Source organism: Ictalurus furcatus, chromosome 11 (genome assembly GCF_023375685.1).
Source record: "Ictalurus furcatus strain D&B chromosome 11, Billie_1.0, whole genome shotgun sequence".
Taxonomy (NCBI): Eukaryota; Metazoa; Chordata; class Actinopteri; order Siluriformes; family Ictaluridae; genus Ictalurus; species Ictalurus furcatus.
The window spans coordinates 9,771,010-9,796,416 of NC_071265.1; the positions used below are offsets into that span (position 1 = coordinate 9,771,010).

Consider the following 25,407-nt stretch of genomic DNA (forward strand, 5'->3'; position numbering starts at 1 on the left):
AATGAAACTGTGACTTTACCTATGGTATGCAACTGTAACTGTCTGTTAATATGGTTACAGTTGTTTATAGGCAGCACATTTATTGAGAACGGCGATTAAACTGACTGGAACTACTTGTGCAGTACACGGTTTGAACGCTCACCTTCCAGCCAATCAGAATCGAGTATTCAGACAGACCATGGTATAAACAGTGATTATTCATCTAATTACTAAATAATTAAACAGATTCCCCACCTCGTTGTGACAGAAATTGCATTCAGACTGGTTTCAATCCATGTTCTCCAACGTTTCTACTGGCTTATCAACTAAATTATTTTGCCTTTACATGGTTAAAAAAAAAAAAAAAAAAAAAAAAAAAACTACATTAGTACTACACATCAACTGTGACTTTTATGCCTTAATGAATATGCATGTAGTGTCAAATGACATTTTATCATAAAAAACCTTTACGAATATTTTACTGGCGCCACAAGATCATTCCAGAGCAGCAAATCAGCAGTGCCTTACGATGTCCTCTGTGCTCCTGCTGAGGCAAAGAGGGTGCCCTTATTTACTCGAAAGCATCTACACTAGGCCACCATGGCTGAGTGATTGTGATGCACAACAGTGCCTCCATGATGATGGTTTGGAATGCATTATCAAATGTTTACTGCTTGATGAGCCTCTTATCATGGAGGCTCTTTGGTTTATTCACTACAGGCAGCGGTTAGCCCGCATGCAGTCCAGCAAACCGGACTGCAGTGTTGAATCAAAACGCATCACCTTATTTAGCTTGGATGCATTCGGATGCTGACCTTTGGTTGGCGCCCTGGCTGTGTGTGCTCTGGGCTCTTTGCACCTCCTCCTCCAGTTTGAGTCTCTCCTCCTCAAGCTGGACCAGCACCTCCGGGGGGTGATGCTGCTCACTGAGGAGGGTCAGTTCCTGCAGGAGTGCCTCCTTCTCCTTCAGCAGCTGCAGACAGTCACGATCCCGATCGGCCTCGGCGCGTCCTGACCAGCTCTCGCTGTCCAACTTGGCCAGCTGGAGCTGAATGCTGGACACTCTGAAAGGAAGATGCAAGGGAGTAGTGAGGATGTGCAATTGTAAAAGGATTACTCCAGTATTTTGGAAACTTTTAAGGGTTCGGTCGAAGGTTAATTAGTTATTTAGTTACAGTTACATTTATAAAGCGCTTTACATAGTATTGGGTGGGGGGTGTCCTCCTCAACCACCACTAGTGTATAGCACCCACCTGAATGATGCGACGGCAGACGCCCACCACACACCAGCTATTAGCTATTGTTAACAGTTACCAGATGGTGAAATGTTGTAGGGTTCTATAGAGTATTATTAAGGGTTTCCCGAGAAGAGCAAAGTGTTATATGTGCTATAATAACCACAGAGAAAAATTTCAACATGTTTCTCTGAACTGAGTGTTGACTGCTCAAACAACTGCATTGAGACTTCAATTTTAAGCTTGTACTAAGCAGGTTTTCCACTCCTTCCTCGATACAAAGAGTCTAAATTCTGTCAATCATTCATCTTTAGTTAGTGCTTTATCCTGGTTAGAGACGAGGTGGATTCGGAGCCTTTTCCCGGGACCACGGAGTGTGAGGCAGGAATTATAATCCCGGTTGGGATGCCAGTCCGCCACAGGCCACTACAAACACACATTCACAATTTAGAATAGCCAATCCACCTACCGGCATGATTTTGGAAGGTGGGAGGAAACCGGAGAACCCAAAGTAAACCCACACAGACATGAGGAGAACATGTGAAACTCCACACAGACAGTAAACCCAACTCCTGATGGAACCAGGAATCGTGGAGCTGTGAAGTGGCTATGCTACCTGCGAAATTCTTTCTTTTTGTAGTAATTTCCCATACATTACAGATGAGGTAAACAGAAGGCAAGTTGAGAAAAAAAAAATCCTAGAATATTCATGTAATATTCACAGATATACAGATTATCCTGTAGATGGAAACATTACTTTGGCTGCATTCCCTAAATCAAGCGTTTCTTTAAAACTCTTTGATAATTGGTTTTCCCATCTTCTAACACACTAAACTGAACATCATAACACCTTGGTAATTATACGAGTCAAGCAATAAATTAGATAATGATGGTCAACTCTGCTGGAGTCTGACAGCTAAGCTCTAAAAAGTCCAAAACAGCTCAGTAAAAAGTGACCTTATCTTTCTGAAAGTTATAACTCTTGTCTGATAACAGCATGTAGTAAACCACGAGCAAGCCATTGGTAGACCCCGAAATGTGTGTTTTGGATTTCAGAAGGCATGACTCAGTCACAGAGCATGCAAGTTTCCAAAGGTTTTCCCCGTCCACTCATTTTTCATGGCTAGCGTGCGCGGTCTCTATAGCAACAAGCGTCTCATAAGGAAGGTCCTTTTGCTGTCAGTGTAACAAATCTAGCAGTGCCTACGCGGTCTTTAATGTCATCATGACATTTTGTAAATGTAAAGGAGGATAAAAGCAGAATAAGACGTTTCACCAAAAATGTGCACGTAAACCAGTATCAGTACTCTAGGCATGAGACAGAGTGACTCTAAATGACCCTTAATGCTAGCAGTGTGAACATGACTGAAGACTCTTCTGCCCTGGGCAAGTCTGGGTTTCACAGAAAAACCAGACAGTACCAGACGGAGTCACACAGCTGATACAAGCGTGTGATCACCAGACTCTCAGCCCACAGAAGAGTAATCTTCAAAAACTCTTCTGTTGGAGGCAGCTGGAGCTTTAAGAGAGACAGGGGTGGTGCAAATAAAACATACTTATACAACACACTGGATTTCTGTCGCTCGTTTTAAATGTACACTTTTTGTTGTTCATTCCATTAACTGATTCATTGTGACGAATATATTCGGAGAAATACATTTTTGGGGGGGGGGGGGGGGCGAACGAGTATTCTAGAGTCATGTGGAAAGTTGGACTTACTTTTTCTTGGCCTCTTCATACTGCCAGGTGAGCCTGACTTTGTCAACTAACGGGGACGATTCCTGAGAATCAAAGTGGAAAAACAAGTTCGCAAATTACAACAATGATCCTGTTGTGAACTGCAGTAATGAAATAAATAAATAAATAAATAAATAAATAATCTGGTGTGTTGTCTCAGAGTATTTTAGAAAGTATTTAACACTACGGTGCAGTTTACAAAGTGAAATATTCAGCAGAAGTCACGTCTCTTGGCTTGTTTTAATGGAAACAAGTTTGTAAGAGTAAATCTGTCTACTGCTGCAGAAAAAAGCGCGATTTTAATCTCCAATTAAGCTCAAATTAATCTCCACTCGTTTTAATTTGGCGCAACAAAAGCTTACAGTTGGGCTTTTAATAGAATTGCTTATGAAAAAGCTTTTTTTTTTTAGCCTGTCTATTTTTTAAACGTAGTTCTTTTACCGCCATTGTGTGAAATACAAGTGATTGTGAAAGGTGTGTTCAAGTACCCTGCGTACAGAAAACAAATACCACAGGACTACTGAATTCTCGAATATGATTGGTCAGAATGTGTTTTCTCTAAAAGCATAGCTCAGACAATAGCACCGGTCACAGGTTTGTATTAATGTCAATGTTCGCATACATTTCTATAGTAACAACTCATTCAAATTGAATGGTGGATGTTTCACGTAATCTAAGGCCAATAAATGGATTTAATAAGATGTGGAAGGAGTCTCCAGTGTCAGTGCTTTGCAGTGGTCGGTAATGTTTCCGCCATGGGAGAATCTTTACGACAAAGGGCTTTGTGTTTTCTCTAACTTTTTTTTTGTCTAATTACTGTAAGTTCAAGCCAAGGTTTAAAAACCAGAAAAACTACTATAATGTAAGTGATAACAGGAATTAACTTGTCCAATAACGGGTTATTATAGGAAAACAGCTTTGCGCAGGGATGTATCACACCACCAATGTTGATTACTTTCCTATAAAGCAAGCCTTGTTCTATTTTATTCCTTACATACAGATCTTCTGCCAAGAAGTCACTGCCAAACTATTTTTCCTTGTGCTTTCTAATTTACATGTACTGTATAACATTTTCCAGTCTTTCTCCAATTTTTTCTGCATTACTGACCTCTCCAATCAGGTCAGTCTGACAGCCGGCGTCTGTGTATTGCTGCCCGCTGACTGAGTCGCCTGGAGCCACTGAGCTGGTGCCCACCTCATTTACAGAGTCACTGATGGAAAGGTTGTGAAAATTCCCCGTCAGCTTGGCCAGGCTCTGCACAAGACAGAAAGAGGAGAAGCAAATGAAAAAGGGTGTGAGGTTTTAAAGCCATCCAGGCTATTCATAAAACGTCATCTAGAAATGAAATGTTATTCACATGCTATTTACATGAAGGTTTCATTCATTAGACAAACAGTTCAGCGGACTGTTTTTGTAAATGTGTTTAGCAAGTTTTGGCAAATAGACTTGCAGGGAGTTCATGAAGACGTTTCATCAGTGCTCTGATGAATGGTGGGGAATCCCTGCCGTATCTAAACATACCATTGATGTTATAAGGTAAACATGATGTCAGGGACTGGAGGTGTGACCTGGCCTGAAGTCATCGTGGTAAACATGCCAGAACAGTATTATGAGTAGGTGAGAGGTGGTGCCGCAGACTTTCCACTCTGTTCAGAGATGCAAGTCCAGTCACTAAGACTTAATATCAGTCAGGTTTTGTTTGTGTGCCAAAATTTCTTCAAAATGACAGCAAGCCTCTCTTGCCAGACTCAGTACTCCTTGGTCCGAGCAATTTATTCAGTATAGTTTACAAATTAGGCCTTTAAAATCATGATTAAAGTCAGCCAAATCATTTCAAAAGCTATAAAAACACACATACATATACACACACAGTGTGTACATACATACATACATATACACACACACACTACACATTATTTTATATATATATATATATATATATATATATATATATATATATATATATATATATATATATATATATAAAAAATTGTGGCAAATTCTTGTGTTGCAACTTCTGAATTTGCATATCAGAACCTGATTGGCTCTTATGACACAGTAACACTTGACACACTTTAAATCCTAAATCAGATTTCTCTCAAGATCTTTAAAAAAAAAAAAAAAAAAAAAAAAAAAAAAAAGTGCTACAGCATATATTTTCCTACTTGCTCCCTTATTAAGTTCTAATAAAAAGAAGAAGAAAAGAAAAAAAACTGAAAGTTTAAGGTGCATTTTATACTGTAAGGTGGGGGAAATATTTCCCCACATGGTGGCAGTATTCAGCATCCTATGAAGGAAATAAAAAGCTGTTAACTGTGATTCGGATAGGGGCATATGAAGGAGTCAGGGACTCGTTCATGAAAAATGACGAAAAATTAAATAAATACAAACTTAAGCATGTTAATTCATGTCCTTGATCAAACTGCATAATTCATCAGCATTAATGCCTCAAAAGATAAAATTCAGATTTATCCACAATCTTCATCCACTATCTTGTGATTTTTTTTCCCTCCTTATGCAAGCATGTAAGCACAGTCAGAGAGAATTCACTTAATTAATTAATTAGAGAATTAACCAATAATATCATGTACCCCCCCCAAAAAAAACTCCTACCCCAACCCAAGCAATCATCGAGAGAACAGGTTTAGCAGTTTCTCTCGCATATGCATTTGATTTCATTAAAGAAAAATGTTTTACAATGTCAGATTCACATTACCTGTAGTAGTACTAAAAGCATGCCCAAATGCATCTAGAGTGTTATGTGACGGTGAAAGAGAAGGGGGTGATGAAAGTGTTAGAACAGAAGCTCACCTGGATGAGGTCCTGCCTCTCCTTCTCGCCCGAGCTGATAGCCTCCTTTATGCTGCGTAGTTCGTTAAAGATGGCCTGCGCTTCGTCCAGTTTATAATTCGTCTGGCTGCTGGACATCTTCCGGTCAATTCTGTAAAGAAACCACAACGGTACACAAACATCAGAACTCTCTCTCGATCTCTCTCTTGTGGCTGCTCAAAAAAAAAAAAGTTATGAAATTATCTTGTGATACTTTAATACCTATGGGAAAAAAAAAAAAAAGTGACCGAATTTATCATGACATCAATATTATACAGTCATATGGCCCAGCAGTAACACTCACACGCCTACACCATGCATAGAAATACAGAATAGATGTCTGTGTGTATGGTTGTGGACATCCTCTGGCATTGCATGTGGGTTACGCTTGAAATGTTGAGCAGAGAAACAAAAATGGCACTCCTGCACGCATGGGGAAACCTAGGCTCGGGTCCTGTACTGAGATACCAGTGATCCTGACCCCCCTTCTGCTCTCCGGACCTGTCTGATCCATCCTGATGCCCTACTTCTGGTTGGAAGTCACATGCTGCTGCGGTTGAGGACGGCCCCACGTGGACAGCCTGAAGATCATCGAGATTACTGAGGATGGTACCACTTAAAAACCATAAAGATGGCTTTGGACATCAATTCATATGAACAGTTATACTGTGCTGGCTTAAAATTACAATTGCTATGATAGCTTTAGGTCTGCAATGGCCACAAACAGTTTTGCACTCAAGTCTCCATCAGTGAACAGTGGAGAAGTTCACTTCATGTAAAACAGACTTCATGTAAAAACTAATGAATTTTCCTGGTTACACAATTGCACTATTTAACCATATAGTATTAGCGCAGTTGTAGAAGGGATTTATTTATTTATAATTGCACTATCCAGTCATCCAGATGAGGATGGATTCCCTTTTGAGTCTGGTTCCTCTCAAAGTTTCTTCCTCATATCGTCTCTGAGTTTTTCCTTGCCTCCGTCGCCTCTGGCTTGCTCATTAGGGATAAATTCGTACACTTAAAATCTATATCCTGATCATACATATTTCTGTAAAGCTGCTTTGAGACAACATCCGCTGTAAAAAGCGCTATACATATAAAACTGAATTGAAATCGAACTGTCAACACCTGTAGTGCATTCAACATACTTGAGACCCAGCTTCAGGTTTTTTTTTTTTTCTTTGCTGTTTTTTCCCCCTTTAAACAATGCAGTTATTTCAGTGACGGTGGCGAACATACCAACATCTGGCTCTGTTTAATTCCAGGTTCAGAAAAAGAAACAAGAATAATGGAAAAAGTAGAAAAATTTCAGCTAAAGACATCATCAGGAAATGTCAGTGACAACTAAAAACACATGATCGCTGCCAGAAACGCTGACTTGGAGAGCTCCGTTCACGTCCACAGAATGTGCCAAGACTGTGAGCATGATTTCTTTGGCTTCCATTTTATTCGTCATGATTGTGCATGATATTAATAAGCTTGGGTAAAACTGGAGGTTAGCTGTGTTTTTATTGTTTTGCCTTGCTTGCTTGTTTATTTTAATGATTGTTTTATTTAATAAAAAATAATAATAATAATTTTACTCATCATCATGCTGCCCCACACATATACTGTTTAAACATCCTAAATACCCGCTCATTCACTTTCTCAGCAGGTAAAAACTTTCCTCGTACGAGTTTTGGCAGAACCAATAGAACGCTCAACCCTACTATCCTGTTTGTTTTCTTTCATTCAAGTATTTAAAGCCGAAGAACAAGCCTTCTTTAAATAACCACCATGTGAAAGAGAAAAGAAAGGGATCAGTCGAGAACAATCAGAGAGAGTTGTCTTCTCCATCAGATGCATTCTGGCAGCATTCCCAAGCTCCTGCCACGTGGTCCTTCCTGCAGCCTCCTTCCTCCAACATCAGGTACTCACTCCTCCACGCTCTCCACACAAGCAGGCCTTTGTTCCCCCTCAAACCTGCAGCTTCCATGGGCAGCCCTGCCCGGTCTGCTCCACATCTCCGTCGAGCACCCCACCCTCAACACACACACCCACTGCTCTGCACTACCACATTACACTACCACCACACCACACCAAGCTCACACACTGAGCCGTCCTCCCATCCCTCACCTCCTCCTCCTTTTGCTGTACTGCATGCTTATGTTATGTTATTTTTAATCTGCTCCGGTATACAGGATGTGCGTTTCTATTAACACGGACTATAACATCTATTCATGTTTTATCTTCTATACCGTTCGTCTTTGTACCATTTTAGATGCGCATGTATATTACTATCCCTGCTATTTACAGTAAAGAAAAAAAACACAAGAGGGTGAAGTTGATTATTTTCCAATAAATAAATAATGTTCGCAAAACAATACTATACATGTTCCTTCGCCAGCCTCTCTTTTTTTCTCTCTCTCTCTCTCTCTCAAAGTTAATAAAAAATCCAGTTTGTCATGTTACCAAGAAACCCCAAAGTGCAAAATCTCAGTCCTGAAGACTTGTCAGAAAATTTTGGAAGAGCTTTGCTTCTAATTACTACACTAATACTTTCAATTTTCAAATTATAAATAACATTTATTTAAAGACTATGTTATAATATCAACAATTACATATGCTTGGTAAAATAAAAAATCGGGTTGAGCATCCACTGTACCTGTGCAAGTTGTTACTACAGAAACAATAACGTATTAATATAATATAATCCTGTGATTTGAGAAAACTAATCAACACATCCTGACCAATCCATCCATCCATCCCATTTCCATACCACTTATCCTACATGGGGTCGCAGGGGAGCCTGGTGCCCATCCCAGGGAACACCATGGACGGGTGGACAAGCCCATCGCAGAGCACAATTGCACTAAAACACTCACACATTCAGGACAGTTTGGAAATGCCAATCAGCCTACAACGCATGTCTCTGGACTGGGGGAGGAAATCGGAATACTGGGAGTAAACATGCAAATTCTGTGCACACAGGAAAGAGGCAGGATTCAAACCCCCAACCTTGGAGGTGCGAGGCAAACATGTTAACCTGTGCCCCCCTTTCTGATCAATCAGATTCATAAATATTTCAACTTAAACATGCACTAATATCACATTTGGTGTTATAAATATTTGAATGTTATATTATTACATCATTCATGTAATAAATATAATAATTTTGATGAATTTCTGTACCGGTTATCCTACACAGGGTCTTGGGTCACGAGCCTGGAGTCTATCCCAGGGAACTCATGGCACAAGGTGGGGGAAACCGTGGACGGGGTGCCAACCCATCGCAGGGCACAATCACACACACTCAATTTGGAAATTCCAATCAATCAGTCTACAACACATGTCTTTGGACTGGAGGAGGAGACCGGAGTACCCAGAGGAAACCCCTGCAGCACGGGGAAAACATGTAAACTCTGCACGCAGGATTCGGACCCCCAACCCCGGAGGCAAACGTGCTAAACACTAAGCCACCATGCCACCTGCGATTTCAATCACTGTAACCAAATGCAGAAAAAGAAAATAAAAATCATGGACCTCCTTGCTGTGCTTCATAAACCTGTAGAGGTTCCTGCGGCCCACTCTGAGAACTACACATAGACCCTCTTCCTAAATAACATCAGAGCAGGGACGGCACCTCAATCTTCTTTAAAACCCTACTTTGAGCCGCTATTCTAGGAGCCACTTGAGTTGTGTTCTATCTAAGAGATAAGCTCGCTCACTGGGGCGCAGGAAGAAGCGAGGAATTTGCTGCCAGATATCTTTGGTTTTTTTTTTCAAACTATACTTTTCAGCCTCTCTCTCTTTCCTGCCTTGGCTCTCTCCACTCCACTGGTGCATCCTCTTCCTGAGGTGGAGTCTCCTTTTCCAGAACACCATGTCACACACACACAGCTTGTTTTTGCAACATTTCAGGACATAATATTACACTTGTAATGTATACCGGTAACTATATATATAATAAGAATGTCTTGTACCTTATGATTAGTTTTTTTCGCTTTTCAGTTTTGAAGAAAATTATGCATGCAGTACATTTTTAATATGAGATAATATATATATATATATATATATATATATATATATATATATATAAAAATATATATATATATATATTTTTTTAAAGTGCTTTACATCTTGTTGGTTGTGTCTGTCTTTGTCTGGTTTTCCTACATAGTCAGGTCCTGAAAGTTCACAACAAAGCACACGTTTGTCATATTATATATGTGAGGACCTCAGTAACCAAAAGAATCTCTTAGCTTTTAAATAAAAAGCATTTTTTTTTCCTTGTGGGGACCAGCCAAATGTCTCCGTAATGTCAAAAGTGTCAGACATTCCTATCCTTGAGGTGACATCTGGTCCCCACTAACATAGAAAAACAAGTCCCCCACCCAACCACACACACTTACTTAAACACCCCCGAAACCGATGAGACGTGAGGTTTTAAGCAGGCCCTGTCCACTGCAGCTATTTTAAGAATGCTCCACTATGGAGTAAAATGTTGCTCTTGCTGCTTCACTGAACTGAATAATACTTACAATTCCATAATTTACTCACTCTGAACTGCACTGTCCATAAAAACAATGCTAAAGTTTATTGTAGGTGGTATGAGTGATGGTAAGAGTGTGAGGGAAAATTAGTCAGAGCATTGTTTGCACTGCTTGGGCTCGAAGATCGTGTGCTTTAATCACACAGCATTTAGAGCTCGCTACATAAACAGTTCCACATTTAGCCCCACTGGTTTCTGGGGAAAATGTGTACCGTATTTTTCCATATGGAGTGTAAATGTGGTGTTGGACTGCAATATAAAAGGTGGTCAACTGGCAGAAGAGAGGTATGGAACAGCTTTTTAGGTCTGGTGTATGCTTAATGTGTAATGCTGCTGTGAATTCAGACAAACGCGCACACACACAAAATAAATCCTGTTAGAGTCTCTTCAAAACTTGTTTGGAGCGACGTCAGTTGTAAAAAAAAAACAAAACTGACATTTTGTTAATTTACATTTATTCATTTAGCAGACGCTTTTATCCAAAGCTTAAAAAAATGTATATAAAGATTTTACGGCATTTGGCAGACGCCCTTATCCAGAGCGACTTACATTTACCTCATATATACACATCTGAGTAGCTGAGGGTTAAGGGTTTCGCTCAAGGGCCCAATCGTACATTGTCAACATCGTACATAGTAGACAAATAGTAAATTAATTTGTTCAAGCGCATGTGTGCTGCCCAGTTCAAAATTTTGCTTGGCAGGCAACTTAACTGACTAGGCAAAAATAAATAAATAAAAAAAGTAGCCAACAATGTAATAATATATGGTGAACTGCAGGGTCTCCCAAAAGGCTCAATACATGGAGGAAATTAACACTTTTTTTTAGTAAAAAAAGACATCCAAATTTTACTTTAAGAACGCTTTTGATAAAAGAATAATGTATTGAAATCATTCTCATGGCTGGATCAGGAAGCTGTCGCAAGTTTCAATGGACTTTAACAGGAAACATGGCGAGCACATCACACACGACACAAATTCAAAAATGAAAAGTATTGGAAGTGTTGCGGACCGACCGAGAACTGGGCGTCCACAAACATCCACTCACGAAGGCACAACCGAAGTGGTGCTGGAAATCCCAGTCTCCTACCTACGGAGACTTTTGGGACACCCTGTAGTTAGTTAAGTGCATTAATACAGATGCAAATCTACAGTCATTTAAAAAAAAAAAACCGTGTAAAGTAGCATGTTGCGTCAACAAAAGTCATCAATTGGCTATCAGTCGTGTTTTCTCTCATTCCATTGCACATAAAAGATGTTTGTGTCAAGCTACTATTTATTTATTTTTTTGATATACGAGAGTTCGCTTCGCATCGCACTTTATTTTATCAGTGTTTCCGACCCTGAGACGAGCAATTGAATGAATCCGACGTGTAAAAGTTCTACTGACAGAGCATGCCTCGGATGGTGTGTGTAGTGCAACACTACTTGGTGTGTTGCATTTGGCTGTGGCTCAGGTGATAGTGCGGGTTGTCCACTAATCGTAGGGTTGGCGGTTCGATTCAAAGTCCACATGACTCCACATGCCGAAGTGTCCATGACACTGAACCCCAAGTTGCTCCCAATGGCAAGTTAGTGCCTTGCATGGCAGCTCTGCTACCATTGATGTGCGAGTGTGTATGAGTGTGAGAATGAGACACAGTGTAAAGCGCTTTGTAGAACTGCTAAGGTTAAAAACGCGCTATATAAGTGCAGACTATTTACATGTTGAATATACATATTAAATAAAATTATATACTTTGGAAAAGTCAATAGAGAATAGTTTTTTATTTATTTATTTATGGTTTCTGAAAGAGAGGGGAAAAAAACTATTCTCTATCTTTTTATTTAATATGTATATTCAAGCAGCATTGTGGTGCAACACACTTCAATACTATAACTATACATATTAAATAAAAGGATGTACTTTGAAAGTCAATAAAGTTTTTTTTTTTATTCTTTGGTTTCCGAGGGAAAACACAAACAAACAAACAAAAAAACAACTCTGGTAACCTCTAACCTCCACCAGGCCACTACGAATACAAAATTAATAGCCCAGACACATTCAGCTTGTCCATGACTAGTGAGATTTCGACCGCTGCTGTGGATTTAAACTCTGTTCCCTTGCTTATGTTTATTGATGCATAGTTGCTGATCTTCTTGTAATTCCCAGTATTTAACGTTGCTGACCGACAGCTTCCCCTTTTACTACTCTGAGTGTGACGTCACGAACAACATGGCTGAAATGTGAATGTGGTCAACATATGCCTCACACCTCCTCCGGTTCGAGTCTCGCCTCTGCCCTGTCTGTGCTCGGTGTTTGCATGTTCTCACTGTGCTTCAGGCGTTTCCTCTGGGTACTCCAGCACCCCCCAATCCAAAAACATGCGTTGTAGGCTGATTGGCATTTCAAAGTTGTCAGTAGTGTGCGAATGGGTGTACGATTGTGTCCTGCTATGGGTTGGCACCTCGTCCAGGGTGTCCCCTGCCTTGTGCCCCAAATCCCCTGGGACAGGCTCCAGGCTCTCTTGCGAACCCATGTAGGATGCGTAATGCACTTCTCTGTGGTGGGATGTGGTGGGATGCACTGTGATGCCGTAACAGTAGTGTGTGCTTCTGAATTCTGCTGCTTGCTGAACCACACGTTTCGGTCTGGTTAATGAAGGATTGATTTTTACAAGGTGGATTATTTAGATGATTTAGATATCCAATATGATTAGATGATATCTTCAGAAACACTCACCAAATCGAGCAAAACAAAGCACGGCGCAATGCAGTCATAGAACTCTCCTGTTATAAATCACTCAGTCAACCTTATGTTTAATCATATCAAGAGAAAACAAAAATGATAGTCTTTCAAATTCAAATATCTTGTGTGTGCAATGTGAGGACAAAACCCTAAACCTCATAACCATTGATTTGGTGAACGTTTGTCGAGGATGTGCTACATTAGAAACTTTGTTAGAAAGGGATAATAATCATGTACTTGTTTTTTCCTCCCCTATTAGTCTGTATTAATGCAATAAACAGCATACATTATTCTATTACATTATCTTCTACTTTTTAGCCAAGTCAGTGAGGTTTTCAGGCAACAAAAACATGGGCAAGCTAATTAATTTACTACTTGTCCAGCCCTAAAATATAAAAGCATCTGCCAAATGTATTCAGTGTAATACCAAACTGCTTAAATCCTGCTAAAGTCAACGTGCAGAGAGACACACCGACGCTCTACGTACAGGAACCCTAACACACAGTGTAGGGCCACATACACTGGGAATTAAAGGAACATTTCCCAAAGGAAAAAGAGGGATAAATAGGTGGAATTGATTTGACTTGGATTTCACTTTCCACATGAGTGTGTGTTTGTAAAACTCACTCTTGTAGCGTCTCTACTCCCATTTCCTTGTATTGCAGCTCCTGTCTCATCTGGGCCAGCTCCTGTTTAAGCCTAGAAAGCTGGGGACACAAGAGCAGGAATTACATTATACACACATACATACACACACAGGAAAGATTTTATACAAATACATATAGTGGTCTTCTGCCAATAAAGTGTTATAGGGAGGGGGGTGTCTTGGGCAGCAGAGTCATCACTAAACAGAAAGGTCTCACACCAACACCCCTAACTCACACACATACAGGAAGAGGAAAAGGCCCTGCCCACACATACACCCTCCAAAACACATTCCAACAGTACCCTAGCTCTCCAATGTGAGCTGACTCTGCTGATATCTTCGGAGTAAATATTTCAGCACAAAGTAAGAAGGAAATGGCTGTTACATGAGCAAAATGGCTACCTAAAGAGTCACTGTTTGTTAAGGTATACATGTGATGCAACTCTTATTGTATATATAAACAATAAGAACAATAAAAACTTCAATCCAGGGAAGCCAGAGTCTGCTCATCAGTCCTAAAGGCCCCCCCACCCAACACACACACACAGGACCCCAATGTCTTCCCAAACAGGCCCTTCCTAGGCATGACGTCTGATGCATTGTTCTCCGAGGACAATAACTTACCCGCTCACGCCTACAGGCGATTTCCGCTTTGATTTGGTCAGGGTCATATTTTGCATTTGAAGAAGAGCCAGAGTGTGCTGCAAAAAGACAGAAAGAGTAAGACAGTTAGAGGGATCGACAGGGTGAGCGCGAGAACATGAATGAAGGAACGCAAGCGCTGAAATTCAACTCCTTTACACTCCGACTGTCAAACAAACGCAGAAAGAAGAAAGCGGGGGGGATACAGTGTCCTATGATTAAAGAGGCTTTTGTGCTAGTTTTCCCTTTTTTCTCCTCCTGCATTCAACTCTGACAGTCGGAGGGTTGAAGCGCATTCTCATCATACTCTTGAAAGCCGTTTGCGCATTGACGATAATCAAAGACCTGCTGTACACCAGACCTGGTTGTCTGGAGGTTGCTTGTATCCTGATGAGCTTTTAACCACAAAAAGTTGGCAGTCAAACACGTCTCTGGATTAAACCGACTGAAATCTGTGGTGTATGCAAATCAGATTTTTACATCCTACCACCGTCTTTCCGAGTTTTCATGTGTTTTACGTGAAAGATCACACATCTGTGGGCCATTTTCAAGCTACTTAAACTGTTTTAATTTTAAGTAAGGCGTAAAACAGTTTGGGACGTGCTGTAATAAGAAAATAATCAGTGACCGGTGCTGACAGGTTGATTATCTTACCATGACAGCATGTTCCAAAGGGGTTAATTCCGCTTATACCACAGCCATTTGCCAATGGTAATAATGTGTCTTTTTTATTTTTATTAAAGAACACATCATCATACTTTTTATCCAATTACAGTTATATTTCATGTTGTGGAACGTTCCGTCGTCTTTTTTTTTTCTTTTTCTTTTTTTTTTTTTTTTAAAAACAAGGCGAAAATTCACCTGGTCACCTGATTTCAGACACCCCTGTGCAAGGTGTTACTATAGAAACAATAAACATACTAGAACAAGCGCATTAATATGAGCCTGTGATTTGCCTTCGAGTCGGCACTACGGTCAGAGCTGCGGTTACAGAAAATGAAGCAACACCTTCTCACTAATCAGATTTGAGCATTCAGAAGAACTTTGGTACAAACAGTGCATTAGGAAGAATTTCGCTTGACGAGAGGGACGCAGTACATCTCAGCTGCAGAACAACTGGCTTGAAGTGGTTTGTGTAAACAGATCTGAATCCATTTTAATGCAGCTTAGGTTTATTTCCACCTGCACTTTCATGTGGATCATCTCTAATCCAGATATAATCCTGATGCTCACGATGCAAAAAAGATCTAGTGTAAGCAGGGTCTTAAATATATTAAATATTAAATATTCTGTGCTAGAATTGCAACACAAACAACAACAATAAAGGTGAGCACAGCTGAATGATAAATCCTGGTTCATTAAGACCACAAGCCTTAATCTCTCATTTATTTTTATATGTGGTCCTTCAATGACTTCTCTTTCATTCATTCGACAAATTAACAGTCAGTCTTATTTCAATTCAAAGAATTATACATTTGGGGGAAAAAAGGATTTAAATAATAAATGATAAAGTGCAATAAACCTATTCTGTTCTTAACTGACTGAATAACCACATTAATAATGAAATATTCTGCATATTATTTATCATTTGTTCTACTCTGTACAATACAGTAAAACAATTGCATAGTGTAAGGAAATAATGTATGTAATGAGCAAACTACAACGAGCCAAAAAGTGAATTTATCATATTTGAGTACAAAATAATTTTTATATTATATATATATATATATATATATATATATTGTGTGTGTGTATGTGTGTATGTATATATATATATATATATATATATATATATATATATATATATATATATATATATATATATGTATGTATGCATGTATGTATGTGTGTGTATATATATATATATATATATATATATATATATATATATATATATATATATATATATATATATATATATATATTATACACATACACACAAAGACACACATGCATTAAATATAAGTGTATTAAAATGTATGTGTTACAACAAACTTTCAGTAAAGCGTTTGACACATTTATTCGGTTTGAAAAAAAGGAATGTAGGGCAAGAACTGGTGAATGGAAAGAAAAAAAAAGGCGAGGGCAAGCGGGAAAGGAGGAGGAGGGAAAAGGAAAAGGAGGGGTCTGCTGGTACAGTGAGAGAGAGCCTCCACTGAAGAGAAGGGAGAAAGAAAGAGAGGAAGGGAGGAGGTCAGAGAAGCCGAGGTGAGGAAACGGACGTGCTCTACCAGTCAATGAGTTATAGAGCTCTTAAATTAAAACGCCCACAATACAACCGGCTGTGTGCGTATGAGTGTATGAGTGTATGAGTGTGAGAGTGTGTGTGTGATCTCACAGCTGGTGACGGAGCGGTTGTCATCCTGGCTAAGCTGGTTGAAGAGCTGCATCTCCTGCTGCGCCAGCTCCAGCCTCTGCTGTTTGATCAGGTACATCTCCTTCTTGGCATTGAGGGCTTCCTGTGCCACCACCAGATACTCCTTTAGCATGCGCTCCTGCTCCTGGCGCCATTGCGTCCGCGGGTTCTCGATCTGTGTGGTTTCTGTGAGAAGAGCAGCATCGGGATACGCATGAATATCATGAATATGCACCAAAGTTGCAAGTTGTCCGATCTAGATCCTGTTTAATGTCTGGAGACTGAGAGTGACTGATCCCTGAACACCTATATTCTTTTCAGCTTCATTAGAGAAACAACGACAGGACTGCCAGAATACTATTTCAGAATCGGAAAGGAATTTAATGAGCCAAGTAAGAGTACTTGTATAAGGAATTTAACCTGGCAATCGCTCCATTAACACAGACTAACATGAAACAAAGCAGATAGGGATCAAAATTAAAAATAGAGCACAGGTGAATATACTGTATGTAGTATATAAAGAACAAATGAGCAGTATGTAGAGAAATCATGTAACACTCAGGAAACACTCAGGATAATTTACTCCAAACAACCCTTAAGAGTGCATCAAAATATGGTTATTTGACACATTTTACAGCTGAATGAACCTTGTCACTTGTTAAAAGCAAACAGCTGTAAATAAATGCATGCCATTTAAATCGTTTATACAGTTTCACAATATAAAGATGAATCTTAATAGTGATAATATCTGTAAGCAGGCCGAGCGCATATATATCATATATTATATATACACACATTAATGCATTCCAAGAAGGCATATAGATCATGGAAGTCACACCTAGCCATGGATTATCTCGCTTATACCATAGACACTTGCCAGCAAGTTAAAGCGGTCAATGATGTTTTATCCTTTGTTTTTATCCTGAAAGGATAAAAATAACAGTTAATTTCATTAGGTATTTTTCATTAGGGTAATTAGATCTACAACTCTGCCCTCTCTAAATCATACACAGAGATAACGTAGTACAGAAATATTACATTAATTTGAATGCATTATAATAAATAGTTATTAGAGAGAGAGACAGAGAGAGAGAGAGAGAGAGAGAGAGAGAGAGAGAGAGAGAGAGAGAGAGAGAGAGAGAGAGTGCTAGTGAGAATGACCAGTACCGCATCTCTACTAATAATGAAGCGGTGAGTTGAACTACAGTATGCAACTATAAGTTACTATGGTTATAGCTGTCTATAAGCAGCGCATTAATGTAGAACAGTGATTAAACTGACTGGAACTACCTTCCAACCAATCAGAATCGAGTATTCAGACAGACCATGGAGTGTATGCACACACACACACACACACACACACACACACACACATATGATTATGGCTCATTATGTAGATCCCAAGCTGCCAAAAAAAAAAAATTGGAGAACTGTATAACGAAAATATCTATAACCAGTTAATATTACATTGCGTGAACAAATATGCAACATACTTTATAATAAAACTGACAGTGCCTCCTTGTTGAGAAACAGACAATTTTACCTTTGCTAATATCTGTGGCAGTACACTATTATGGGCAATGATCATTAATATTAATGAGTTTGAATACTAATTATACTAAGTAATGAATACTAAGTAATTTAAATGTAAGTTTAAGAAATTTGAGGAACTTCGTTGACACGTCAACCCTGCCTTTTAAAGAAAGATGACGAGTAAGCCTATGCCATAATGGGGGTTGCAAACTTTTGCACTCAACTGTACAGATGACTCTTAATAAGAACTATTTATTAAAAACACACCACATAATAATGGTGCCGGTCCAAACCGTATAACTTTGTGTACAAACCATATAGCATGAAGGAAAGAAGTAGTACAGGAGTTAAACTCACTGTTTATGTGGTCGATGTAGTAAACCCCAATCTGCTGGTCATACACAACCTCCCAACCCAGAGGAAGCTCGTCACCCACACAGTCGGCAAACGTCAGGGGTTTAGTAATCCTACAGACAAGAGACACAGAGGAATATATGAGCATGTTTAAAAGAGAAGAGGGAAAATAAATAAATAATTTTTTTTTAAAAAGGGTGTTCCAGAGCATAAACACATTTCTTTAATAAAACCTTTACACACTGACACAAATGAATGCTTAAACATTCGCTCGATTAGCTGGTTAAAGTGAATCATTTCTAACTCTATGAAACAGAGTGAACCCAGCCTGCGCAAACTTTTCCAGAGTGCAAAACATATTTTTAACCCTGTGACACACTTTAACATGTCTCCCAAACACAGCCACAATGAATAATAATAATAATAATAATAATAATAATAATAATAATAATAAGGATGATGAAAAGTTTCAGCTGAAAGGCTAGGCATTAGAGGAACAAAGCTGTACAGGCATCTGAAAAATCTGGAAAATTCCTCGCAATCTCTAATGAATGTATGTTCAGTCTGTCAGCGGCTGCTGATCTCTTCACCCACGGGTCAGAAATGGGTGTAATACATGCTCGGCAGGAAGAAGCTGCCCATAAACACATTCCAGGCAGAACAAAGCAGGACTCCATCAGAGCCGCTGTGCTATTACTCTACAGTAAAACCTCAGCGCTGTGCCTCTCTGTTCTTCATCCACTGAGAGCCTCCTGTTCTGTGTTTCCTGTGTTTGCCCTGGTCTAGATCTCCTCAAGGGGCAAATCCCATGTGGTAGAGCAGAGAAAAGTTCAAACAAACAAACAAACAAACAAACAAACAAACCAAAAAATCTGATTACACAAGGAATCACACTGGCCTGAAGAGTTTTGTTTGTGGCAGGACAATGTTAAATCTTGCATGAATCAAAGCTCATGTGTTCTCAAGATGTAACTAAGCCTGTGCTGATCGTTACATAATTGCCAGACTGCGGTTAGTTTGTACAGTCAACAGAATTTACATTTAGGTCGCGACGAACAGAATGTGAGCTCGGTGAATTTGGCTGAGGCAAATAACCTTCCTGAACACGAATCTACCTGCATACAAACCACCTCCCCGAACACAAAGCACCTCCCTAAACACCAAACCACCAACCTCCCCGAACACCAAGCCACCTCCCCGAACCCATACAATACCTGAACACAAACCACCTCCCTGAACACCAAACCACCTCCCCGAACCCATACCCTACCTGAACACAAACCACCTCCCTGAACACCAAACCACCTCCCCGAACCCATACCCTACCTGAACACAAACCACCTCCCTGAACACCAAACCACCTCCCCGAACCCATACCCTACCTGAACACAAACCACCTCCCCGAACTCATACCCTACCTGAACACAAACCACCTCCCTGAACCCATACCCTACCTGAACACAAACCACCTCCTCGAACACAAAACCACCCGCCTCCCCGAACACAAACCACCTCCCCAAACACCAAACCACCCGCCTCCCCGAACACCAAACCACCCGCCTCCCCGAACACCAAACCACCCGCCTCCCCAAACACAAACCACCCGCCTCCCCAAGTACCAAACCCTACCTGAACACAAATAAACCTCCTGAACACAAATACTACACCTACATTAAACCCCCGAACACAAAGCAACCTGGACACAACATTCTTCACTGCAATGACCTCAAACCAAACAGCCGATCTGTCTTGTAATCATTCTTAAATGGTTTATTTAACAAATGCGTTCCACATAAACTTGTTTCTTGCCTTTGTTACAGACAAAAACCAATTGCAGACGTGTTGGCCCATTGTCCTTTAAACGTCCATCCATCCGAATTAGATCCACGTTGGATGAAAACCTGTTACGCTGCTGCATTTTAAATTCAGGGAATAAAAGCGATCATCCTACGCATTAACTGTCCTCAAAGCCACTTTTCATAATGACAGCTGGGCCTACACAATAGTTATTTAATAAGGTAGTAATTAAAAGTATGTTCTTCTCAAGTGAAACGGTGCATCAGAATAGTCTTTGAAACAAATTTGAGTTTTAACTGACATTATTATCGACTGAAACTAATTTACATAGTGGACATTTTTAATGACCATACAGATGGTTAGATGATCATCAGAAGATTGAATGATTTAATATCAAGATAAGCAAATAAAAACTTTGAAAAAACTTGTGTGCGGTGTATGACATTAGCGTACAAGCCTACACAAGCAACTAAAGAGCTGTGCATGTGGCAACACGCAAAGTACGCTTCTCCCCTTCATACATATCCATTTGAGGGAGGATCGTACAAAACTCCTATTGCTTATGCATCTTATTATTAGTAAGGTGTCCTTGAGTGTATTGAAAGGCGCCCATAAATAAAAAGTATTTATTATTATTATTATTATTAAAACAGTGGGAAGTCTGGTGGAGAAATGGAAATTTATAGAAAACTAAACCTTAGGAAAATTGGCTAGGCTTGCACATAATTTTGTCCGTCTCCCAAAAACCAGGTGTGAATTAGCACCAAGTGTGCACTACATTGAACTTTATAGGCAGTGTTGCCAGGTGTTTAGTTTTCATGCAGAATTGGGATACGTTTTCTGTCAGAGCAGTTTTTTATTTTTTATTATAGGTATTTATAGAAATGTTTTACTTCTGACAAAATGTGTAATAATTCAAAACCATTTTAAGTCCTTGGTGAAAGAACTATTTAGGGAAACTATTGCTGCATCCAAATATCCCTACTACCCTACCATACAGTAGGAAAAATAGTACGACAAAAGAGTAGTATGTCAGAATTCTCAGAAGTCATAAAACAGTAGGCAATAAATACTCTGATGACCTACTGGTTCCGTCAAGATTCTGCAGTATGGAACAATTGGGCGCTGCGAATACTACGTTATCCCGTAAAGCAACAGGACGGGCGTGGAAGAGCTGACAGGTTCAAAAATGGTGCGTCGGCTCTTTTTAAGTTGGCAATGCCAACACGGCAGATGTAGTACATCCGGATCGTATTCATTCTTACCACTTATACGCTTCAGTACATACTGTATCAATGGCCGAGCAGTAGGTACTATAACAGTATGCAATTTCGGACACAGCCTATGTCTCTTACCTCTTCTCATTTGGTCTGGTCTAAACTAAATGGGCAAAAGTTTGTGGACGCATAACCATCACATCCCTAAACTGTTGCCACAAAGTTGGAAGCACACAATCGTCTAGATTACTCTACACTATGTTGTCACAGTGTAGAAATGCCTACAAGTTCTCATCATTGGAACTAAGAGGAATAAACATGTTCCAGCATGGCAGTGCCCCTGTGCACAAAGCGAGCTCCATGAAGACCTGGTTTGCTAAGGTTGATGTGGAAAAACTTGAGTGGCCTGCAAAGAGTCCTGACGGCAACCCCATTGAACATCTTGGGATGAAATCACATATTGGTTTGATGGTCAGGTAATGGTCCACAAGCTTTTGGCCACATAGTGTACGTCACAGGGCACGGTAACAAACTCAGACGAATGTGCAATCCACCCTCTTCCGCATACATGAGCTCACAGATGCCGATGATTGCCTAGTGTCCCTGTGATTGACAGGGGAACGAGTATGCCATTTCTTGGACTCCTGGCTGTTGCATCATCAGGATTCAAACTCACAATTCAGTCGTGCCACACATGGGACCCAATCCACTTTTATAAGACATAGCCACTTAAATTCGGTACCCAGCTCAAAAAACAGCTAATGATCCACCTCTTCCGTGAACACTTATCTAACCCTTAAAATGCGAACCTCCAGATTATATTAATAAATAAATAAATAAACAAACAAACAAACAAACTTACTCTGGCTCTCACACCACTACTCTGCATACTCTGCTTCTCTAGAACTCAATAAAAAAAAAAATCTTGCACGGTAGCACTACTTGTATTGTTCTCCGCTTGATATATCGCTTTGCTTGCATTTCCTCATTTGTAAGTCGCTTTGGATAAAAGCGTCTGCTAAATGAATAAACCTAAATGATAAATTGGAACGAAATGTCCTTTCTTCAGGACCATGATGATGCAACCCGACGAGACGAGCGCAAAACAAATACGCAGAACAAAACAATAAACGCACGGGACAATAGATACACAGGACATGGACTGTAAACTGTGATGAAGCAATCTCAGATTTTAAAGCAATCGTAAAGAGAAAGGGAATAAATCGAATTAAACTGATCATGATGGAGATATTAATCATATCAATATTAAAACAAATGTCTGTTCAAACAGGATGAACTGGTACACAATCTTTTCTTTTTAAAAAAGATCTTCGTCAGAATCGAAAGTTCTCGGTGTTCAGTGATACGAGTACAGTGCAGTCTAATAGTCTGCATAATGATCGGATATAAAGCTGTCAGGTTTGCAGTAAATCTTTTACAGCTTAAGACACGGTGCCTGAAGGCTATAAAGCACTGGATATTCGCAAATGTAGATATAAACAGACTCAAATTAAAGCTGACATTCTTTGTTTACACAATTTGCTTCAAATCCCATGTGCTGCAGTTTAGAGCCAATCCACAAAACCCACTTACGTATGAATTGCTCCGTGTGCTTTTTATCTACAATCATCCTCTTGCAGATAAACCATCGTTACGCAACACGGTCATTTTCAATTAGATTTAATTCTGCAAAATCGGTGTACAATTTATCAACCGAGCTGATTTTTCATCTTTAAACACAAAGTTTTTTCCACATAGTTTTCCGATAAAAACTCAGAGCACATTAACCTAACTGTCTCGAGTCAACATGCTAAATTAAAGAAAGTGATACGCCAGTTTGTTAGCCGGATCTGCAAAAATGCGTCTGTGCTACATTTCTGAGTAGTGCAGCTCGTGACCTCTGACCATCATGGCTGAGAAAGGTCAATGGAAGGTGGCATGCTGTAGACGCAATTTAAAACAGATGCAAGACTATTCCATTCATTAGAAAAGCAACTTGGAGATTAGCGGTCAGACATAACAGCCAGGGCCTTCATACCCAACCCTGTCTAGTCACTCCGATCTAACACGATCACATTTCAAAGAGCTTTTCGCTCTGAGATTGAAAGCTTTGCCGACATTTTCATGTATTACAGACGCCACACAGCTATCCATCATTCTCAACATGGTGTGCCGAAGGAGCTCCGGGGCACAACAGGCACCAGACGCAGCGGTCTTCACCTGAACCTTCAGTTTATCAGGACGGGAATCCCAAGCCTTTAGTCGCTTGCGATTATATTTTAGTCTTTTAATGCATCATGTAATAAACAGTCATCAGATGCTAAATCACACTTTTTTTTTTCCTTAGAAATCTTGTACAACAAAAAAAGAATGCTAGTTTTCAGTGGTTGGACCGATTTGGTACTGAAATGAAAAAAGTCCTGAAGAGGAGTTCATTTTAAAATACAAAGACCAGTCATAACATCAGACAACAGAAATGACTCACGTTTCAAAACATCTGTTTAGCTAAACAGTGCCTAGTCTTGCGTAAATACGTTGAATTCATGCTCTGATTGGTCCGATTGTTAGAATTTTCCATAACATCGTTTCTGAGGAGTAGTTCCGCTGTACGGCAAATCGCGGGTTTACGTTAATGCACTCGTTCTCCGACCTGCGTCTTTTCATCTTATTAACTTCAAGAGAGCGGAAGAAAAAGAAAGAAAAAGAGAGAGGGAGGTAAAGAAACGGTTTTGTATAGCTGTTAAAATGTAAATGTTAATAGAAACGTACGTTTCAGAGATTCCACAACATTAAAACGTAACTTCAGGGTGGTAACATTATCGTTAACTTCATGTCCGGCTGCATCACACCACCATGTCATTGAATATTTTCCAAAAACAGAATGCCCTGTTGTGTGTCAATATTACTGCACGTAAGAAGGAATGTGCTTTGTAGAGGTCCGATTCCTCTCAAGGTTACTTCTTCATGTCATCTCAGGAAGGTTTTTCATGCCACAGTCACCTCTGGCTTGATCGTTAAGGATCTAAATCTAAACTCAGGTTTACATTAAGCTGCATCGTGAAAATACAGAGCTGTGAAAAAGTATTTGCCCCCATTCTGGTTTCTTCTGATTTTTCTCATACTAAATAGATCTCCAAACGAAATACAACCTAAAACAAAGGTGTTGTGAATAAACAATACAGTTTTTATTTTTTATTGAAGCAAAAAAAAAAAAGTTATCCAATCCCTACTACCCATGTTAAAAACTAATTGCCCCCTTAAACTTAAAATCTGGTTGTGCCACCTTTTAACCAAACTCTTCCGATAATAGGAGATCGGTCTTTCATTTAGTTCTAGGACTAGGACTTACTCCTATGCTATGAATCATTGTCTTGCTGCATAATCCAGCTGCACTTGAGTTTAACTCAAGACAGGACATTCTCCTTTAGGATTTTCTGATAGAGAGCAGAATTCATGTTTACCTCAATTACTACAAGTTGCCCAGGCCCTGAAGCAGGAAAGCATCCCCACACTATCACACTGCCACCACCATGCTTGATTGAAGGTATGATATTCTTTTTGTGGAATTCTGTGTTTGGTTTACGCCAGATATAACGGGACCTCTGTCTTTCAAACAGTTCCACTTTCGACTCCTCAATCCACAGAACAATCTCCAAAGAGGTTTCAGAATCATCAAGGTGTGTTTTGGCAAATTTCAGACGAGCCTTAATGTTCTTCTGGGTTAGCAGGGGTTTTCATTGGGTGTCATTTTTGCCCAGTGTCTTTCTGATCGTGGAGTCATGAACACTGCTCTTTACTGATGCAAGAGAGGCCTGTAGGT

General features: G+C 39.8%; 1 protein-coding gene across 3 annotated transcripts in view; it reads right to left on the reverse strand.

The window, feature by feature from the left end:
- wwc3 (WWC family member 3) overlaps positions 1–25,407 on the reverse strand; it is a 62,648-nt gene that overhangs the window by 13,742 nt on the left and 23,499 nt on the right. For all 3 annotated transcript variants that reach the window (XM_053635916.1, XM_053635915.1, XM_053635914.1), the window contains exons 2-9: positions 18,577–18,686; positions 16,669–16,872; positions 14,313–14,389; positions 13,670–13,749; positions 5,764–5,893; positions 4,060–4,206; positions 2,934–2,995; positions 795–1,043 (exon numbers count right to left, since the gene is read on the reverse strand). In XM_053635916.1, coding sequence (XP_053491891.1) covers positions 795–1,043; positions 2,934–2,995; positions 4,060–4,206; positions 5,764–5,893; positions 13,670–13,749; positions 14,313–14,389; positions 16,669–16,872; positions 18,577–18,686 — 1,059 coding nt within the window. The remainder of the gene's footprint in view (positions 1–794; positions 1,044–2,933; positions 2,996–4,059; positions 4,207–5,763; positions 5,894–13,669; positions 13,750–14,312; positions 14,390–16,668; positions 16,873–18,576; positions 18,687–25,407) is intronic.